The 18303-nt window shown below is 36.4% G+C and overlaps 1 protein-coding gene across 1 annotated transcript in view; it reads right to left on the bottom strand.

Annotated features, from left to right (window-relative positions):
* The window catches only part of LOC142341811 (phosphorylase b kinase gamma catalytic chain, skeletal muscle/heart isoform-like), a 236509-nt gene that overhangs the window by 33942 nt on the left and 184264 nt on the right, over positions 1-18303 (bottom strand). Inside the window, exon 2 of the mRNA XM_075393054.1 lies at positions 15442-15759. Coding sequence (XP_075249169.1) covers positions 15442-15687 — 246 coding nt within the window. The 5' untranslated portion in view covers positions 15688-15759. The remainder of the gene's footprint in view (positions 1-15441; positions 15760-18303) is intronic.

Below are 18303 nucleotides of genomic sequence, written 5' to 3'. Positions count from 1 at the left end.
GATGAGCTTATGGAGACTCTTCTTGTCGTAACGATTTTCCTGGCGTTTTTGTAAGTTGAAATAAATCGTTGTTTTGTGTATTCTAGTATTGGTTCAATGTAATTAATTGGAACAATAAAGCTGTTTTTTATGTGCCATAATTCTGTCTTCTCATCAAAGCTTTCCTGCACAAGGACAATATTTTTGAAGTTGTGACACATTCGCTCAAGGGTTCGAGTGCCTCGCTCACTTGTCTTTGCAATTTCTAAATATTCAGCAGACATATTGCAGATGATGGATAAACAATTGAGATGTTTTTGTTCCGATTTTACGGATTTAAACGGTAACAAAGCAAACAGTTTTCTTTCATAGGAAATTGTTATGAAGACTTAACAGCAGAGTCTAGAACCAATTCTAGTAAGAACAGAACTGAAAAATTGTTTATATGGTATGGAACTGCAAGGAAAAGCAGGTTCGAAGATGAAAGCAAATTCTAGAAGGTTAAGTAACAAAAGACTTGCAGTAATGTAATAAGATGACAAAGAACTAAAGAATTTTCACAAAACTTATATTGAACAACAAGAAAGAACAATGGCGGATAGATTAAAAAATTGTTGCAGACGTTTTTGTTTAGTTGACTTACCCATTTCAGCATTATTCCGTCATGTCTATAAATAGAATTATGTCATATTGAACTAAGTTGAATTGGGGTTCCCTCGGGAAATATAAATAGACTCGAGGAGGCGAGCTAATTTATCCATTGCTTATGAAAATTTGTCAGTTTTTAGATTTAAAGGTCGGGACTTGTAAAACTGTTTTCTGCTATGGCCTTTATAATCCTTGCCCCGGCGATGTTGCATTAGTGAATAAAAATTTTTAAATTGCCTTGGACAATTGTGACATTGAATGGGTCTTGATTCAGCGGGGTATATTTTTTCCGATCTTTTGAATTTCATATTTCGAATAAACATCAGAGCTGATATAGAGGAGTATAAATTTGTTTACACGCTAGGGTGGGCGGGTTTGTTTGCTCAGCTGTTATCTTGTCTAGACATGTTTGCGTGGGGTTTGAAATTGTTCAGATTCCAATAAACTGTAATGTATTAGTCATTTATCATTTCAGATTACTTTGATAGTTTGTCTCAATATATGCAGCATTATGAGTAATGTTTTATCTATGGATGCTGAGTAAAGCGACTTTCATTTGGATCTCTCGCTCAATGAAAAACGGCTTGTTAGGGCTGCCGTTAAGACTTATCATACCACTGGCACCTGCTTATCCTTGAAATTGTTCAAACGTGATAGTGAACATTGGGATTTCAATCAAAAAAATACACTTTCGGCGCGAGAGTTCCGGTTGATATGTCAGAACATTGAAAAACTAGAACAAATGCTTGATCAACCAGTTGGCTTGATCGATTCAATTCTAAAGCCAGATTCAACTGATGACTCAAAAAGTCCAGCAAAACGGGCCGGCAAAACACCGACTCAGCGCCAAAAGAAGATACCAAAAACGTCTGTAAAAGTCGATGAGGATTCGGAATAATTTCTATTATACCTTTTGCTTCCTGTCATTGTTTATGCTTTCAACGTTTGTTCATAAGCTTTTTCTTTTTTGTTCGTTATGGTTGAGGCAATGTATGAAAACAGTCCTGAATATTTCAAGAAATTCCAAAAACGTTTCAAGTACAATATTTGTGAGACAGAACCAAAACTTGAAAACACAACAATTGAAAATTTTGCATATGATTATCATTCATCTGCAACAGTTATCTAAGGTTGCACATTTGGCTCCAATCATTATCTATTAGCGAAATCTATTAGTACTTTGACGGTCAACAAACGTTCTTCTACAGTCCCTGATGTAACTATGAAACGATTTTGTCAGCTTATGCTAGGTGAACACTCCTCAACTCTTTATCAGATCATGGATATTCTGCTTAGTGGCCAAGGGAGTTTTGTGCGAGAAAACTCAAACTCATTACCTCAATTTTGTAAAAATTGATATTCAAAAAAAATGTTGTTGTTTCCAAATTAAATTAAGTTTTACTTCATATGTTTTACAAAAGCTAGCAACTTTAATTCATTTACATCAGGTACAAATGGAAATTTCTCACTATAAAAATAATGAACAATATATATGCAAAATAAACCACAAAGCTGGGAGTCTGAGGATTGCAATGAAGACTGAATGTCTCTTCTATGTTCCATGATATCCACCATTATCTCCAAGTCTTCACACTGTTGTAAACGGTTGAAAATATCCTTGTAGGTAGTCAAGGGTAGAGCCAATGGATCTGCAAAATATATTATTGGGTATGCATATCGTTTAGCTAGCACTACCCAGTGGGTACCAATAGAGTTGGATCGTGATGCATTAACAATAACAAATGTGTTGGTCTGCAAGTTCAGAGGATAATTGTCAGCGGCGTAAACCCCTCTGAATTTGAGTTTGAGGTGTTTACACTTTTGCACTTGAAGATGAATTTGGTCTTCGTCCACTAGTATGTGATCATGGGAAGAGCGTTTTTGGATGCGTTTCTTGCAGAGTCAATGTAGATCGTAGATGCTTTTTCCCCAAGAAAAAATATTTCAACGTTATGAGCTAACGCTGCATTAAACTTGAGTTCGACAGACAATGATGAATTTGTGAGCTCTGGATGAAAAAAGTCATGAGTTGCCTCTTGAGTGCTGGTCAGATCAAATACCATTATATAATGGTTTGCGAACTCACTCAGAGGTATTCCGTGGCCATTTTCTACATAGGCTTATGCACTCATGGAATTGTAGTACAACCTCTTGTTATCAGTTGTTGACATTGGAGTTCCAGCCGTTGCAAAACCATTTCGATAAATGGTTATCTCTCTTAAACCAAATTTTTGATAATGGAATGGATTAGCGGTGTTGGTACCGATGAATGCTGTACCAACGCATAATGCAACAATTACTCTTCTGATTGGCTCTCTAGTGAAAATATCCTCATGTTTCCAGCTTTGATGGCCTGTTGTAGCCAAGAATGTTTTGGTAATTACTTCATTGTATCGGTAAATTGCCGGAGTTTTCAATAATGTCTTCTCAATTGCACCTACAACATTATCTGACACCGTCATCTTCCTGATAAATAAATTAGCCTCATCTATTTTGACCTTGTAGTGTTTTGCTGGGTCCTCGCTGATGACGGCAAAGTCATCTTGAGATCTTCTCATTGAAATGCGTAACGTAACTCCACTAACCAAATGTTTCTCACATGAAAAGAAATCAACCGCAAACTTTCCATATAACGTTATACGTGCGGATTGTCGCACTGTTCTTTTTCTTATATCTGAAATTGCTGCTGGAATAGTTCCGGGGTTTTCTTCATACTCGTAACCCTGACATATTAACCAAGTTTTCTTTGCGTCTGTACCGTGAGAGAATTCAGTTTCTATGAAACTTTTGTGTGCATAGTGTCCATTAGCTGTTGAAATTTTGATACCATTTGCAGAAATAGTACAGTTGGCGAAAAGTGAATGAAGGATATTATTAGCAAAAAATGGAAGATCACTGGCATTTGCGTCACCATGTGTGTAGCGCAAATCCGTTCCATCTGTTTGAAGTATTTGACACTTGATCTCCAGGTAAATTTTTTGCAAGTCAATAAAATTGTTGCGATCACCAACAACTTCAAATTCCAATGATGATCCTGAGGGCGAATAAAGCGGTCCTGTTGTTTGCTCGAATGATTGATCAAATGTTACCAGCAAAGGTGGTTTTTCAAATAAGTCTAAAGAACTGTGAGTGGCTTCAGACGGTATTACAATATTAGTTCGCATTTTTCACTCGCGAGAAAAAATCGAGACGACTCCTTTTTGGACGGGGTTTTCCAGAAATGATTCTTCTGGTTGAGATTTTTCGTTTTTGGTTTGAGCGAGGTCTCGTGTATTGTCGTCTTTTTCGTTTAAATATTTTACAACCTGATGCAATACGTGATTGAAGAGATCCACCTATTTGTTTGCGAGCTGTTTTGGCTACTGTATTTTTCAGTGCTTGTTTTGCTGACTTTCTTTTGGTTGCAACTTCTACTAACTCCGGTGCTCCCTGAACCAATAAATCACGACCAAATTTTTTTGCTGCGGGCCAGAGAAATTTGAGTGCTAATGGCAGAGCAACTCTTCCAATACCTGCAGCAAGGGCCCCAAAACCGCTGCCTCTTTGTCTGTAGTGTCCGGAAAAATGCGGCAATGATTGAGATGCTTGATTGCTGTAGTATGCTTTCATATCAAATAATTTTTTGAAATTTTAAACTGACTAACTTTTCCGGTTCCAGTAAAAGGAATGAGTTTTCCAGTTTCGTTTCTCAACTCTACCTGGATGTTCTGAATGTTGTTTGATAATATTGGCCTGTAATCCAAATTTGTGTAGGACTTATGGTATATGAGTGTCACTGTTTTTATGCTACCGTTTCTCAAACGTCTTTGAGACTCAATGAATTTTATTACCGGAACTCTCACATCACCAACGTTCTGATTTTCAATTATATCAATGTATACAAATATAACTGTGATCCACAAGTGATACCAACTGGAAAATCTCCAACATGTCGGTTCAAAGAGTTGCCTGCATTTTCTGACTTGTAACCAATATGAATAAAACCATGATGTGAAATATCTTTCGTTCCTTTAAAACCAAGAATACTGGGTACTTCTTCATCTTCGAATGACAAACCTTCGTTAGGTCCAAATTTCAAAACTAACTTTTGCGTTACAGTGTCAAAATCATAGTCAAACTGTTTCAATTGAGCGATTCGAAAAAATTCTTCCAGAAGCTCTTCTGAACTGTTGTATATACCTTTGCGAATTCTTCGAAGTTGTCCGGTGAGGTTATGTGAAGCATCAAGTTCAGCGCCAGAACTGACATACGCAACTATTTCGGCTGAGTTTACATTATTGATATTTGATGGAAATGATATTGAAGCAAGGGCAACTTGTCAATTTCCATCTAACTGTAATGGTTGGGCGAGTTGATTTCGAAACTTGGCCATAGTATTATTGGTAAAAATTCCATTGATGCATTTGATATCAAATCAATAGTAAATTCTTTATGAATACTCATGTTTAGTCTTCGACAGGAAGGATGTTCACTTGGACTAATTCTGGTTCAAAAAATTTACCTTCAATTATAACGTTGTTTGCGTCTATAAGGTTGTATGTTGGTGGACTGAGGATGGCAACCTTGAAAACTGTGAAGACTTCGTCTGTATAATTTTGTCTATAACCTTTCCTAAATATTTCGTCTGGCTTTGCAATCCGAACCAGGTCTCCTTCTTCGTATTTTCGTCTGTACTTTTTTGTGCTAATAGCTAGGGATATTAGAAACGGTTCATGTTTTTTGAAAGTTTTATTAGGTGCAAGTTGGGTAACATGATTAACACGACTGTTTATAGTATTTACAAACTGGCGCAATTCCTTAATATAAGTCCAAGTCCACTTTTCCTCCAAGTGTTTGTGAATAATGTTTTTGAGCGACCGAATATTCCTCTCAGCAGAGAAATATTTGAGCGATCGAATATTTCTCTCAGCAAATATAAATGAATCTCCTTCTTTTCACAAAATTTTGTGAATTCACCTTTAAACTCGGATCCCTTGTCTGTCCAAACCCTTTCTGGTTTTTTCTGCTTGATCATTTTTTTGAACGCTTCAACAGCGTCTTTTGCATATAAAGCCTTCATTGGTTGCACTCGTAGGTATCGCGATAAAACATCAACAGCCACCAGCAAATATTTTACTCCATTGTTGTGATGGGCAACTTTATCCATATACGCCACATCGACAGACCAGATTTCATTTATTCTGTATGCAACAGCTTTTAGTCTCGGAAAAGTTTTTCTGAATTGCTTGTTTTTTGTGTATGGGGCTTTTGACTGAAGGTATTGAACAACTTTGGATCTTGGTAAACCGCTGGTTTTCTTCAAATTAGCAATGCTACCAAAAGCTGCACTACCTTTTGTGTATAATTTGTTCAAGTGTTTAACGTGAGAGGAAGTAATTTGTCCACAAGCTAAACGGTTGGATTTCCTTCATCGTCGCCAGAAGCTTTTGATTCTTCTGTTCTCGAGACTCCTGATTCTTCGTTTTCTGGTTCATCCTCAAACAACTGTAACTTTTCGTTAGGTGATAAGGCAAGAAATTTTTTTGCGTAAGTATTACAAATTAGTTGTGAACTGATATCTAGAAAGGTCAGCACTTTGTAATGTTCGAGTGAAAGCTTAGATGTGGTTTGTTGTAGATCGTAAAGAAAATCTGAGACAAGAATTCCCGCGCTTGACTTATTAACCATTAGTCTTGATGTTTGATCCCACGATAGAGTTTCTGTCTCTTCTATTTTTTTCTAATATTATGCTCGCTTTTTCAAACTTTTTTCGGTCAAGGTGTATCTCTCAAAACTCGCTCCCTGATTTAAGTTGAAAATGTTGTATCAATTTTGTCATCTCTAGTCTCATTCAACTCCTCTTTGACATTCTCCAAAATTTTATCTGTCTGCTGTTGCGTGGTAGAAGGTGCTGGTGGAGACTTGCTTCGTTGCAACAGTGATATTTGTTTTGCTTTCTCTTGGACATTTTTTTTGTTGAGAAGTTGAGCAATTTGAGGTTGTTCAATCGCATACATTTGGCGAGGAATTAGCACAAACTCTTCAGTGTGCATTTTGCTCCAAAAAAAGCAATACAAGGTAACGCAATGAGTTTAATTAGATGGATTCCAGAATCTGATCGAAAATATTTGATTCTCTCATTTTTTTCAACTCGCCTGTCTGCAAGTTTACGGAGTGGTTTCTCGAATTTTTTTAATTCAACTTTATTGATTGGTACAACTCCAGAGAGTACGTTCATCACACAGTCACTCAAAAACCAAATGAAATCGCCCTGATGTAATGTTTTTATTTGAGCTGTGTTCTCATTCCTGTTATTTGCCCATTGCTTGAGCATAAGCAAATATTTCTTTTTCATTTGTAATTGTTGTAATGACTGCCTCAGGGGACGAAATGTAAAAAATAGAAGGATCTGGTCCAATAAGTTGCGATGAAAAGCGTAAACCCTGGCTGGTTTTTGGGTCGAGATCAACCATCAAATGTCCAAAGGGCTCTGCAGTTGCTAGTTTGTATGCTTCTTTTATCAGTTGGAGACAATTCAACTGTTTTCCAAGATACTCAATTTGTTGAATGTTACGAAGCGACTTGAATAGTAGTATGTGTGTTGTATTCAGATCAAAAGTTCTGGACCATTTGCTTTGATGGAACAAATAATGCTTGATGTATATAACATGTAGTTTCCGATGACGTCCTGAGGTGGCTACTTTTACAAATTCTTTGTCGTCGAAGATTTCTTCACATGAATCGTCATAGATAAGCAGACAGTGCGATAAGTTTTTTGTTATATCAAAGCCAGAGTATTTTAGAAACTCAATCCCTGATATAACTCGTTGCATATCTTTGAAAAGCGGTTAGAACTTTGTAGAAACAATAAATTTTCTCAAAACGTGGACAAAAGGTCGAACCTTTTAGCATTCGAAACAAGAGTTCTGTTTAACCACAGCCACTTGGTCCTACAATTGACATGAATATCCTGTCATGTGTAAGAATAACTTTGTTCATAGTTTGGGATTAGGTAAAATGTAACCAACTAAACTCGATAAGAGAGCAATCCAAATTGATTTCTCTTCACAGCTTTCTGATAATAGAAAGAGCATAGAGAAGCAAAGAATGATCATTAAGACAATGATACTCACTTGAACAAAAAATATTACTTCGGACCTTGGCACTGTTGAATTTGAACAACAACGCCATGGGGGCCTCTCCTTGTTGTTTACATCAAAGACTAAATTGCTGATACCGGTGTCAGCCTCGTCTCTTTGATTCATTGGAGAAAAATAATTAATTGAAAAGTGAATTGAAACAAGAATGATATAGAATGTTAAATTTTTCAATTATTCACTGCGCAACTGTTTCATGTACCAGAACTCAAACAAATTGAAACCTTTAATATGACTTTTTATTTCTAGTTTATAACAAACAGTTGATGAGTCATTTTCATTGAACGATGGTTGACTAGACTTTTTCAATTTCGGGGTGTTCCAAGACATATAACCGCAGCTCATTCGGCATCTCTTTTAGTGACAGCTCACGTTGTGAAGACTTCGTCTGTATAATTTTGTCTATAACCTTTCCTAAATATTTCGTCTGGCTTTGCAATCCGAACCAGGTCTCCTTCTTCGTATTTTCGTCTGTACTTTTTTGTGCTAATTGCTAGGGATATTAGAAACGGTTCATGTTTTTTGAAAGTTTTATTAGGTGCAAGTTGGGTAACATGATTAACACGACTGTTTATAGTATTTACAAACTGGGGCAATTCCTTAATTTAAGTCCAAGTCCACATTTCCTCCAAGTGTTTGTGAATAATGTTTTTGAGCGATCGAATATTTCTCTCAGCAGAGAAATATTTGAGCGATCGAATATTTCTCTCAGCAAATATAAATGAATCTCCTTCTTTTCACAAAATTTTTTGAATTCACCTTTAAACTCGGATCCCTTGTCTGTCCAAACCCTTTCTGGTTTTTTCTGCTGGATCATTTTTTTGAACGCTTCAACAGCGTCTTTTGCATATAAAGCCTTCATTGGTTGCACTCGTAGGTATCGCGATAAAACATCAACAGCCACCAGCAAATATTTTACTCCATTGTTGTGATGGGCAACTTTATCCATATACGCCACATCGACAGACCAGATTTCATTTATTCTGTATGCAACAGCTTTTAGTCTCGGAAAAGTTTTTCTGAATTGCTTGTTTTTTGTATATGGGGCTTTTGAATGAAGGTATTGAACACCCGCTGGTTTTCTTCAAACTAGCAATGCTACCAAAAGCTGCACTACCTTTTGTGTATAATTTGTTCAAGTGTTTAACGTGAGAGGAAGTAATTTGTCCACAAGCTAAACGGTTGGATTTCCTTCATCGTCGCCAGAAGCTTTTGATTCTTCTGTTCTCGAGACTCCTGATTCTTCGTTTTCTGGTTCATCCTCAAACAACTGTAACTTTTCGTTAGGTGATAAGGCAAGAAATTTTTTTGCGTAAGTATTACAAATTAGTTGTGAACTAATATCTAGAAAGGTCAGCACTTTGTAATGTTCGAGTGAAAGCTTAGATGTGGTTTGTTGTAGATCGTAAAGAAAATCTGAGACAAGAATTCCCGTGCTTGACTTATTAACCATTAGTCTTGATGTTTGATCCCACGATAGAGTTTCTGTCTCTTCTATTTTCTTCTAATATTATGCTCGCTTTTTCAAACTTTTTTCGGTCAAGGTGTTTAATATCTCTCAAAACTCGCTCCCTGATTTAAGTTGAAAATGTTGTATCAATTTTGTCATCTCTAGTCTCATTCAACTCATCTTTGACATTCTCCAAAATATTATCTGTCTGCTGTTGCGTGGTAGAAGGTGCTGGTGGAGACTTGCTTCGTTGCAACAGTGATATTTGTTTTGCTTTCTCTTGGACATTTTTTTGTTGAGAAGTTGAGCAATTTCAGGTTGTTCAATCGCATACATTTGGCGAGGAATTAGCACAAACTCTTCAGTGTGCATTTTGCTCCAAAAAAGCAATACAAGGTAACGCAATGAGTTTAATTAGATGGATTCCAGAATCTGATCGAAAATATTTGATTCTCTCATTTTTTTCAACTCGCCTGTCTGCAAGTTTACGGAGTGGTTTCTCGAATTTTTTTAATTCAACTTTATTGATTGGTACAACTCCAGAGAGTACGTTCATCACACAGTCACTCAAAAACCAAATGAAATCGCCCTGATGTAATGTTTTTATTTGAGCTGTGTTCTCATTCCTGTTATTTGCCCATTGCTTGAGCATAAGCAAATGTTTCTTTTTCATTTGTAATTGTTGTAAGGACTGCCTCAGGGGACGAAATGTAAAAAATAGAAGGATCTGGTCCAATAAGTTGCGATGAAAAGCGTAAACCCTGGCTGGTTTTAGGGTCGAGATCAACCATCAAATGTCCAAAGGGCTCTGCAGTTGCTAGTTTGTATGCTTCTTTTATCAGTTGGAGACAATTCAACTGTTTTCCAAGATACTCAATTTGTTGAATGTTACGAAGCGACTTGAATAGTAGTTATGTGTGTTGTATTCAGATCAAAAGTTCTGGACCATTTGCTTTGATGGAAAAAATTATGCTTGATGTATATAACATGTAGTTTCCGATGACGTCCTGAGGTGGCTACTTTTACAAATTCTTTGTCGTCGAAGATTTCTTCACATGAATCGTCATAGATAAGCAGACAGTGCGATAAGTTTTTTGTTATATCAAAGCCTGAGTATTTTAGAAACTCAATCCCTGATATAACTCGTTGCATATCTTTGAAAAGCGGTTAGAACTCTTTGTAGAAATAATAAATTTTCTCAAAACGTGGACAAAAGGTCGAACCTTTTAGCATTCGAAACAAGAGTTCTGTTTAACCACAGCCACTTGGTCCTACAATTGACATGAATATCCTGTCATGTGTAAGAATAACTTTGTTCATAGTTCGGGATTAGGTAAAATGTAACCAACTAAACTCGATAAGAGAGCAATCCAAATTGATTTCTCTTCACAGCTTTCTGATAATAGAAAGAGCATAGAGAAGCAAAGAATGATCATTAAGACAATGATACTCACTTGAACAAAAAATATTACTTCGGACCTTGGCACTGTTGAATTTGAACAACAACGCCATGGGGGCCTCTCCTTGTTGTTTACATCAAAGACTAAATTGCTGATACCGGTGTCAGCCTCGTCTCTTTGATTCATTGGAGAAAAATAATTAATTGAAAAGTGAATTGAAACAAGAATGATATAGAATGTTAAATTTTTCAATTATTCACTGCGCAACTGTTTCATGTACCAGAACTCAAACAAATTGAAACCTTTAATATGACTTTCTATTTCTAGTTGATAACAAACAGTTGATGAGTCATTTTCATTGAACGATGGTTGACTAGACTTTTTCAATTTCGGGGTGTTCCAAGACATATAACCGCAGCTCATTCGGCATCTCTTTTAGTGACAGCTCACGTTCTGGTGGTGTTTTCTTCAATCTAAAATGAGGAACTTTTTTGTCCGCCCATTGCTTCCAACGTGGGATTCGCTGCTCTTTGGGGGACTGCATAGGCTTCTGGTTTGCTTTGATCATAGCCATAATTGAACTGATTCCGATGTTCTCGAGCTCTCTGCTTATTTTTTACGTACAGTTGGAAGTGATAGAAATTATCTATCACGGGCAGGAAAGCTTTAAAGCTGTCTAGCTCGTCGGGAGAAAGAGTAATGGTTGCAAAATAACGTTTTGCTGCTGTGCTATAAAACGAATTGTAACAGGGTTGTTGTGCAGCGTTTGGCTTATTGTTGAGATTGTTCGCTCGGTTCTGTTGATCACTTGAAAAATAATTCTGTATTGGTGGAGAGGGATCCTGAACTCTGTTGAATATTACAATAGGTTGATCGTCAAGTGGAGTCAAGCAAGTGAATATCTTCAAGTTGTCTGACAGATAGGTTGTTAAAGTTGACGTGTATTCTCTGTGCATCACTTTGTGTCCACTGTGAGAATATTCGTACTTTACGTTCTGCGCAGTGATTTGAGAATTGATCCTTTGTTGAACGAAAATTTGAATGAAGATAACAGGAGGGAACTTGTTCTTCTGATATTATCTCTGAGATTCGGGGACAATTTAGATCCTCCAGATTATAAACAGATTTATGTAAAAGCTTACTGAGGAGCTCACACTTTTCAATGCCTTTGACAAAAAAAAATTCCGGGTGAATCGGAAACTGAAACTTAGACAGACTGTTTTCAAATCACAATAAAGTATATCACCTTCGTCCCAATCAAGACCGTGTAGGTTGTTGGTCAGCCAAATAACAGTTTTTCTATCGTGTGCGGGTAAATCAGCGAATTTAAGTGGGGGTTTGAAAAAAATTTTATCGTTGTAACTGGAGCACAAACTGAGTTCTTTCATAACGAATCCAAGTTACTTGAGTTTTGAAAACTTCGAGATTGAGGATAATTATATTTGTCGCTTTGCTGCCAAAAGTCTCTAGCATTCCAATACACGAAACAAATGTGAATGAAAAATTTTCACTGATAGAATGAACAATATTCCTGTCAAGTGGCCAAAAAGACAATTGTTTACTGGTGATAAACGGAAAGCGTAAACATATCCAGGGCCTTTATTTCTACAATCTTTTATAAATCCAGCGGCGTCATGCAATGCAGCATGAAGTCGTAGCACTTTGCTTCGTTTCAGTGAAGGATCTAGTCTTGAATTATCAATTCCAATGAAACCAGCATAGGGTCTGAATTTAAGTGCTATTTCTCCGTCAACTTCTGGATCTAACAAAGAACAAGCAGCTACGCAATATAACTGTCGATAAGATATGTGCGTATAATTTATTTTACCTCTCAGTGATAAAACTTTTTCGTGAATGAGCTTGATGTCTTTTGTTACAATTGTGTTCATTATTTACTGTTTACTGAACGTGAGCGTTTAGAGTTTTTGTTCATAAATCTTTCAATTCTGATTGGTCGTCAACTCGAATGATAAATCCAGCACTGCGATTGGTCAAATTAAATCGGAATGTTTTGTGAACCTGAATGTGTTTGGGCATGATCCAATAACTCTCTACTTAATATATCATTAATCATTTTATACATCTTCTAACAGGTTAGTTGTTTTACTGTTGTTTTCACCAATTTATGTATGCATTAATGGACATAAGTGATTATGACCATAATTGTGTACATACTTACGTGAGAACATGTCTCCTTGTACAACTCTGGGGTTTTTATCAATGTGTATGTATGTATATATGTATTTATGCATGTATGTATGTGTGTATGTATGTATGTATGTGTGTATATATGTATGTAAGTATGTATGTATGTATGTATGTATGTATGTATGAATGTATGTACGTATGTATGTATGTATGTAAGTATGTATGTATGTTTGTATGTATGTATGTATGTATGTATGTTTGTATGTATGTATGTATGAATGTATGTATGTATGTATGTATGTATGTATGTATGTATGTATATGTGTATGCATGTTTGTATATGCATTTATGTAGTTTTGTATGATGTATGCAAGTTCCTATATATGAGTGTATATGTATATATATATATATATATATATATATATATATATATATATATTTATATATATATATATATATATATATATATATATATAAATATGGATGTATATAGGTACTTATTTATATATTTATTATTGATCTCTCTATGTTTTTACGTGTTCATAATTGTAAGTTTGTATTAAAGCAGGATGGCGCAGGGGAAGCGCGCTGGGCCCATAACCCAGAGGTCGGTAGATCAAAACTATCTCCTGCTCAATCTTTTTACGTAAATTTATAGATTTTTTTGTATGCATATATGTACTGCAGTTGAAATATTTTACTTAAATCGGAGGTTGTGTTTGGGTGTGGTTGCTGTAGGTGCGTGGCGCGTGATTGTGTGTGTTTGGGGGTTGTGTTTGGGAGTGGTTGGTGTAGGTGCGTGGCTCGTGTGTGGGTGTGTGTGTGTGCATGCGTGGTTGTGTGTGTGTGTGTGGTGATTGTAATTGGCTGATGTTTAGCGGAGTGTTTGGGGTGTGTCGGAGAGACGAATGTTTATCACACCAAACGTGTTTCACAACTTCTCATATTGATTAAAAGTGAAATAGCGTTAAAAATTTTCCTAAATTTTGGACCCCATTTTCCTAAACATTTTGTCCCCCTAGGGGACCAAAATTTCAATTTCCGAAAAATGCGTTTCCGACAAATTTTTTTACTCACAAAACATGTTTCACAACATTTTATATTGATTAAAGCCAAAAAATTAACAAAAATTTTTTCGACCCCATTTTTCAAAAGTTTTTACAAGTTATTGTCCCCCTATGGGACCAAAACTCAATTTCCGAAAAATGCATTTCCGGCAAAATTTTTCACTCACAAAACATGTTTCAAAACATTTCACATTGATTAAAGCCAAAAAATCAACAAAAAAATTTTAGACCCCACTTTTCAAAAGTTTTTACAAGTTATTGTCCCCCTATGGGACCAAAATTTCAATTTCCGAAAAATGCGTTTCCGGCAAAATTTTTCACTCACAAAACATGTTTCAAAACATTTCACATTGATTAAAGCCAAAAAATCAACAAAAAAATTTTAGACCCCACTTTTCAAAAGTTTTTACAAGTTATTGTCCCCCTATGGGACCAAAATTTCAATTTCCGAAAAATGCGTTTCCGGCAAAATTTTTCAATCAAAAAAACATGTTTCAAAACATTTCACATTGATTAAAGCCAAAAAATCAACAAAAATTTTTTAGACCCCACTTTTCAAAAAATTTTCAACAAGTTTTTTTATCCCCCTTTTTTCCGGGCAAAAATCAATTTTTTTTCAAAAATTATTCTGGCGTCCCACCCCGTTGTAATTTGACAAAAAAAAATTGCGTTGCAAAAAATGTCCCAAAAGTGTCCCCCCTAGGGGGATACTTTACGCATTCCAATCTTAATACATAGTGCCCCCCCCCCCCCCGTTGAGACCCCTGTCAGCTTTTTATACTACTAATGATAACCTAACTTCATATGACCAATCAATAGACTGGGGGGTCTATAATTGGATTCGATTATTGGATTATTGACTAATGGGGAATTCCAAATTATTCGCATTTTATGAGGCAATGACGCACTGGGTAACTTTTCCGTTTGTGCCCCCAGCCAGGGATTTGGAAAAAATTAATTGCAATTAATTGGCTGGACAAAAAGAGGAGCAATCAATTAATTTAATTGGCAAAACATAAAAATCAATTATTGCAATAATTGCAATTATTGATGAATTAAAACTTAATGCTCTATCCATTTTTTTTCGTAGATTTGAAAAGTTTTGCCTTGATTGACCCAAAAATGTACGCAAATGGTTATATTATCTGAATTATTTAATTTCTAATCAACGACGAAAACTTTTTAAACACCCAAATCCGTCAAAATACATACGATCTCTGACAGAAGTTTGTGATCTGGGAACTTTTTCTTCAGTTGCGGGTTTCCGACCTGGCAAAATTTTGCCAATTATTGGGCAATTAATTGTGCCATTCCAATCAATTATTGCAATTAGAATAGAGTAATCAATCAATTACTACAATCAATTAATTGCCAATTATTGCAATTACAATTAATTTTTCCAAATCGCTGTCCCCAGATTAGTGGGTGCATATTAATGACGCACGTCCTACATTTTTACATAATGCCCCACCATGTAATGACACGTAACTGGGGGAGCATAACGTACTTGGGGAGGGGGCACAAACGGAAAAGATCAAAATTTGCGATTCACCGAACATGAAAATGAATAGATTTTGGGAGGAATAAGGTTGAAATCTGCTTAAAATAAGTACCTTCAAAATTTCGATTTCCTTCTTTGTTTCATCGAGAATTTTTTGGCCCTCTTCAGATCCAACGTCTATGATTTTTACGGCAAACACGTCGCCTGTCGCTCTGTGAATGCATTTTCGCACCACACTTACCAACCCTCTGCCTAAAACCTCTCGCGGTTCATAGCGTGAATAAAATTCGGCCGCCTCCTCTCCGCCGGGAAGATCAGCACTCTGGCTGAAGGCCGGGTTATCGACTGTGATTGTCATTGCAGGGGTACGCTCTTTGGTTTCGTAAGACTGGTTGCATTTTATTGCGTCTAGGACAGCATTTTTACATCTGGTAATTTTTCAGCTTAATATAACACTTCCACTTGGGGTAACATACAGCAAATAGGCGAAGCAAACCTAACGCAAAAATCCGACAATTCATTGTAAAAATATTTCAATGTATCCGACTATTCATTGTAAAAACGATGTACGGCTGTTTTTATTGATAAGAAAGTAATGAAGTCCCAAGAAAGTACAACACAAGGTGATCCAATACCTGTATAAACTGATTTATCTATTCAAAATTAATTGTGATTACTAAAACAAACGTTTTCGAACTTTACGTTCATGGTCAGGATGAAAAACTGTCACAAATTATTAAGGATAAAATGAAAATGTATTTACATTTTTCTGAGACAACAATTCTTTATAAAATATCTGAAAAAAGATTTTGAATGGAAAATTTACAAATAAACAATATTTAACTTATTTACAACTTCATGTTCACATCTGTTATCATTACCATACATCTGTTATTCTTTTCTTCAAATAACTCCATTCTGCGCATTGCGATTGTGTTTCAGATCCTGGTTCTAAACGTTTAACTGAGGTTGATGATACTTAGAGTAGTTCTGCGGGAGGGAGGCCAGACGCGACTCCTAGAGTCTAACATATTGGTGTAAGTTTAACGTACAATGCGTTTTGTGGTAAATTTAAAAACTGCTGCTGCGATGTTTCATAGTCGGGGTTTACTTTGCCGTCCCTTGGTTGGATCATACCCACTTTTCCAGGAACTACCTGACCTCACCAGCGCCAATGGACGCACAAAGGAAGTCTTTCGGCTACAAAAAACAAGAACGGAAAAAGCTGGAAGCGAATTCATCTTCCGGAACTGCACACTCGCAAACCGATTAGAGAAATATGTCGAATTCAGTAGACCTTACGGACTCAAGAAGAGACTGATAAACCTAATGTGGGAGTTTGTCAATAAACAATTTTGCGATAAGAACGTCTGCACTTGGCAAACCTTTTGTGACTGCCATGTATGCAGAAATAAATGGACTCTATTTTAACAACTGACGATTGCGCGTAAATCGGCCCTGCAGCAAAAACGCTGCGAAGCCCCAACAACAACAACAATGTATATTGATGTTCAAGACTGGGAGAGGCCTTCAAAATTTGAAACTACTTTTCCGGAATTTTCGATTTCGGCCATATTTTGCATTCCTAGGGAAATTCAGAATTTTGCCTTAACCCAAAGCATTCCTTTTGAGGGGGCTTTGCGAATCTCATTTTGCTACGCAGAAACGAGTTTTTGCACTTTAATTCAGTCAATAAAATGATCTGAACTAATATTTTTAGATTGAGTTCCCGCCTCCATATTAGTCTCACGTGCTTAGCCCAGGCTTCATTTTGCTGTTCTGTTTAGCTTCCAGGTTCATGATTCTTTCTACTTTTGCGAAGGAGATCCAGATTTTTCCATTCGATGCTACTCGCTTAAATGGTCTGAGCATTTGGAAAATTGATTAAAAAAGATTAACAAGATACTTTTGTATTTGAGAAATCTGTCGAACAAAGTGAACAAAAAGTGAAGATGTGTCACTACAAATAGCTGCTACTGCCGATTTTGATGTATGCAGTGCATTTTATTTACGTATCTCGATTGAACTTGAAGAAAAAAGTGAAGTTTCGGAAGAGAGGACAGAAGTGGATAACGAACAACTTCAAATTTAACTACGAAGAATTTCTGTTACCAGTGGACCCACTGCCCCTCTCAATGTATCTGCAACTGAGCAGCCTATTCTTTTCGAGTTTATTGGAGCAGAAATTCTATTTGTGCCCCATTCCAATTCCGCGTGACGCAGAAAGGATAAAAAATCTACTCTTTAACCTAAAAAAGGTCAGAACCGAAGGAAGCGAAAATGAATTCCTGTACAGAATGAGCCGGATTGTCAATATTATTGGAAATCAACAGGATTTCTTAAATCTGACTGGTCAAAATCCCGAAATATAAAGTTTATGAAAAATCGTCAAAAACAAGTTCTCAGAGCAAAACTTGCGTTCTTGGCAGCTGGCATAAGATTGCCACCTGTGCGGAGATCAGTGGTCACGATTCTAATCCAACAACAGGGAGAACTCTCCTCAGGAAACCTGAAAATCGACGACAACAACAACAACAACTGCAACAACTCGTGGAGCCACTACATTCCGGAATCTGTTGACCCACATGTGAATATTTCATTTAATGTTCCGACATGCTGGTTGTCACATGCCTGATAGTCTAGCCACCATAGATGTATACGCAGCCACTATTCTATCTCATATAACTTTTCATTTGAATAAACCTTTCTATCGATAAACTTAGGGTGGGCTGGCACAATTTTAGTATGAATTCAATTTGCAAGACACATAGTTTTTTCAATTTGTTCGCAAAACTTTGTGTGTTTGCCAAAGTATTGTAGACAAATGGTCGGTTTTGCATTAATACAAGTCTGTATTTTCCGATGCACCTTTTGTTTTGTTTTCAATTGATCTCTAGTGAGAGTTATTATCTCATCTAAAAATTGGTTCACTATTTCTGAAGACCATTGGTCTGGATGCAACTTTTACTTTTTG

This window comes from Convolutriloba macropyga, chromosome 6 (genome assembly GCF_964194025.1).
Source record: "Convolutriloba macropyga chromosome 6, txConMacr16.3, whole genome shotgun sequence".
NCBI classification, from domain to species: domain Eukaryota; kingdom Metazoa; phylum Xenacoelomorpha; order Acoela; family Convolutidae; genus Convolutriloba; species Convolutriloba macropyga.
Note: the sequence above shows the minus strand (reverse complement) of the source record. Positions and strands in the feature narration are given on the sequence as shown.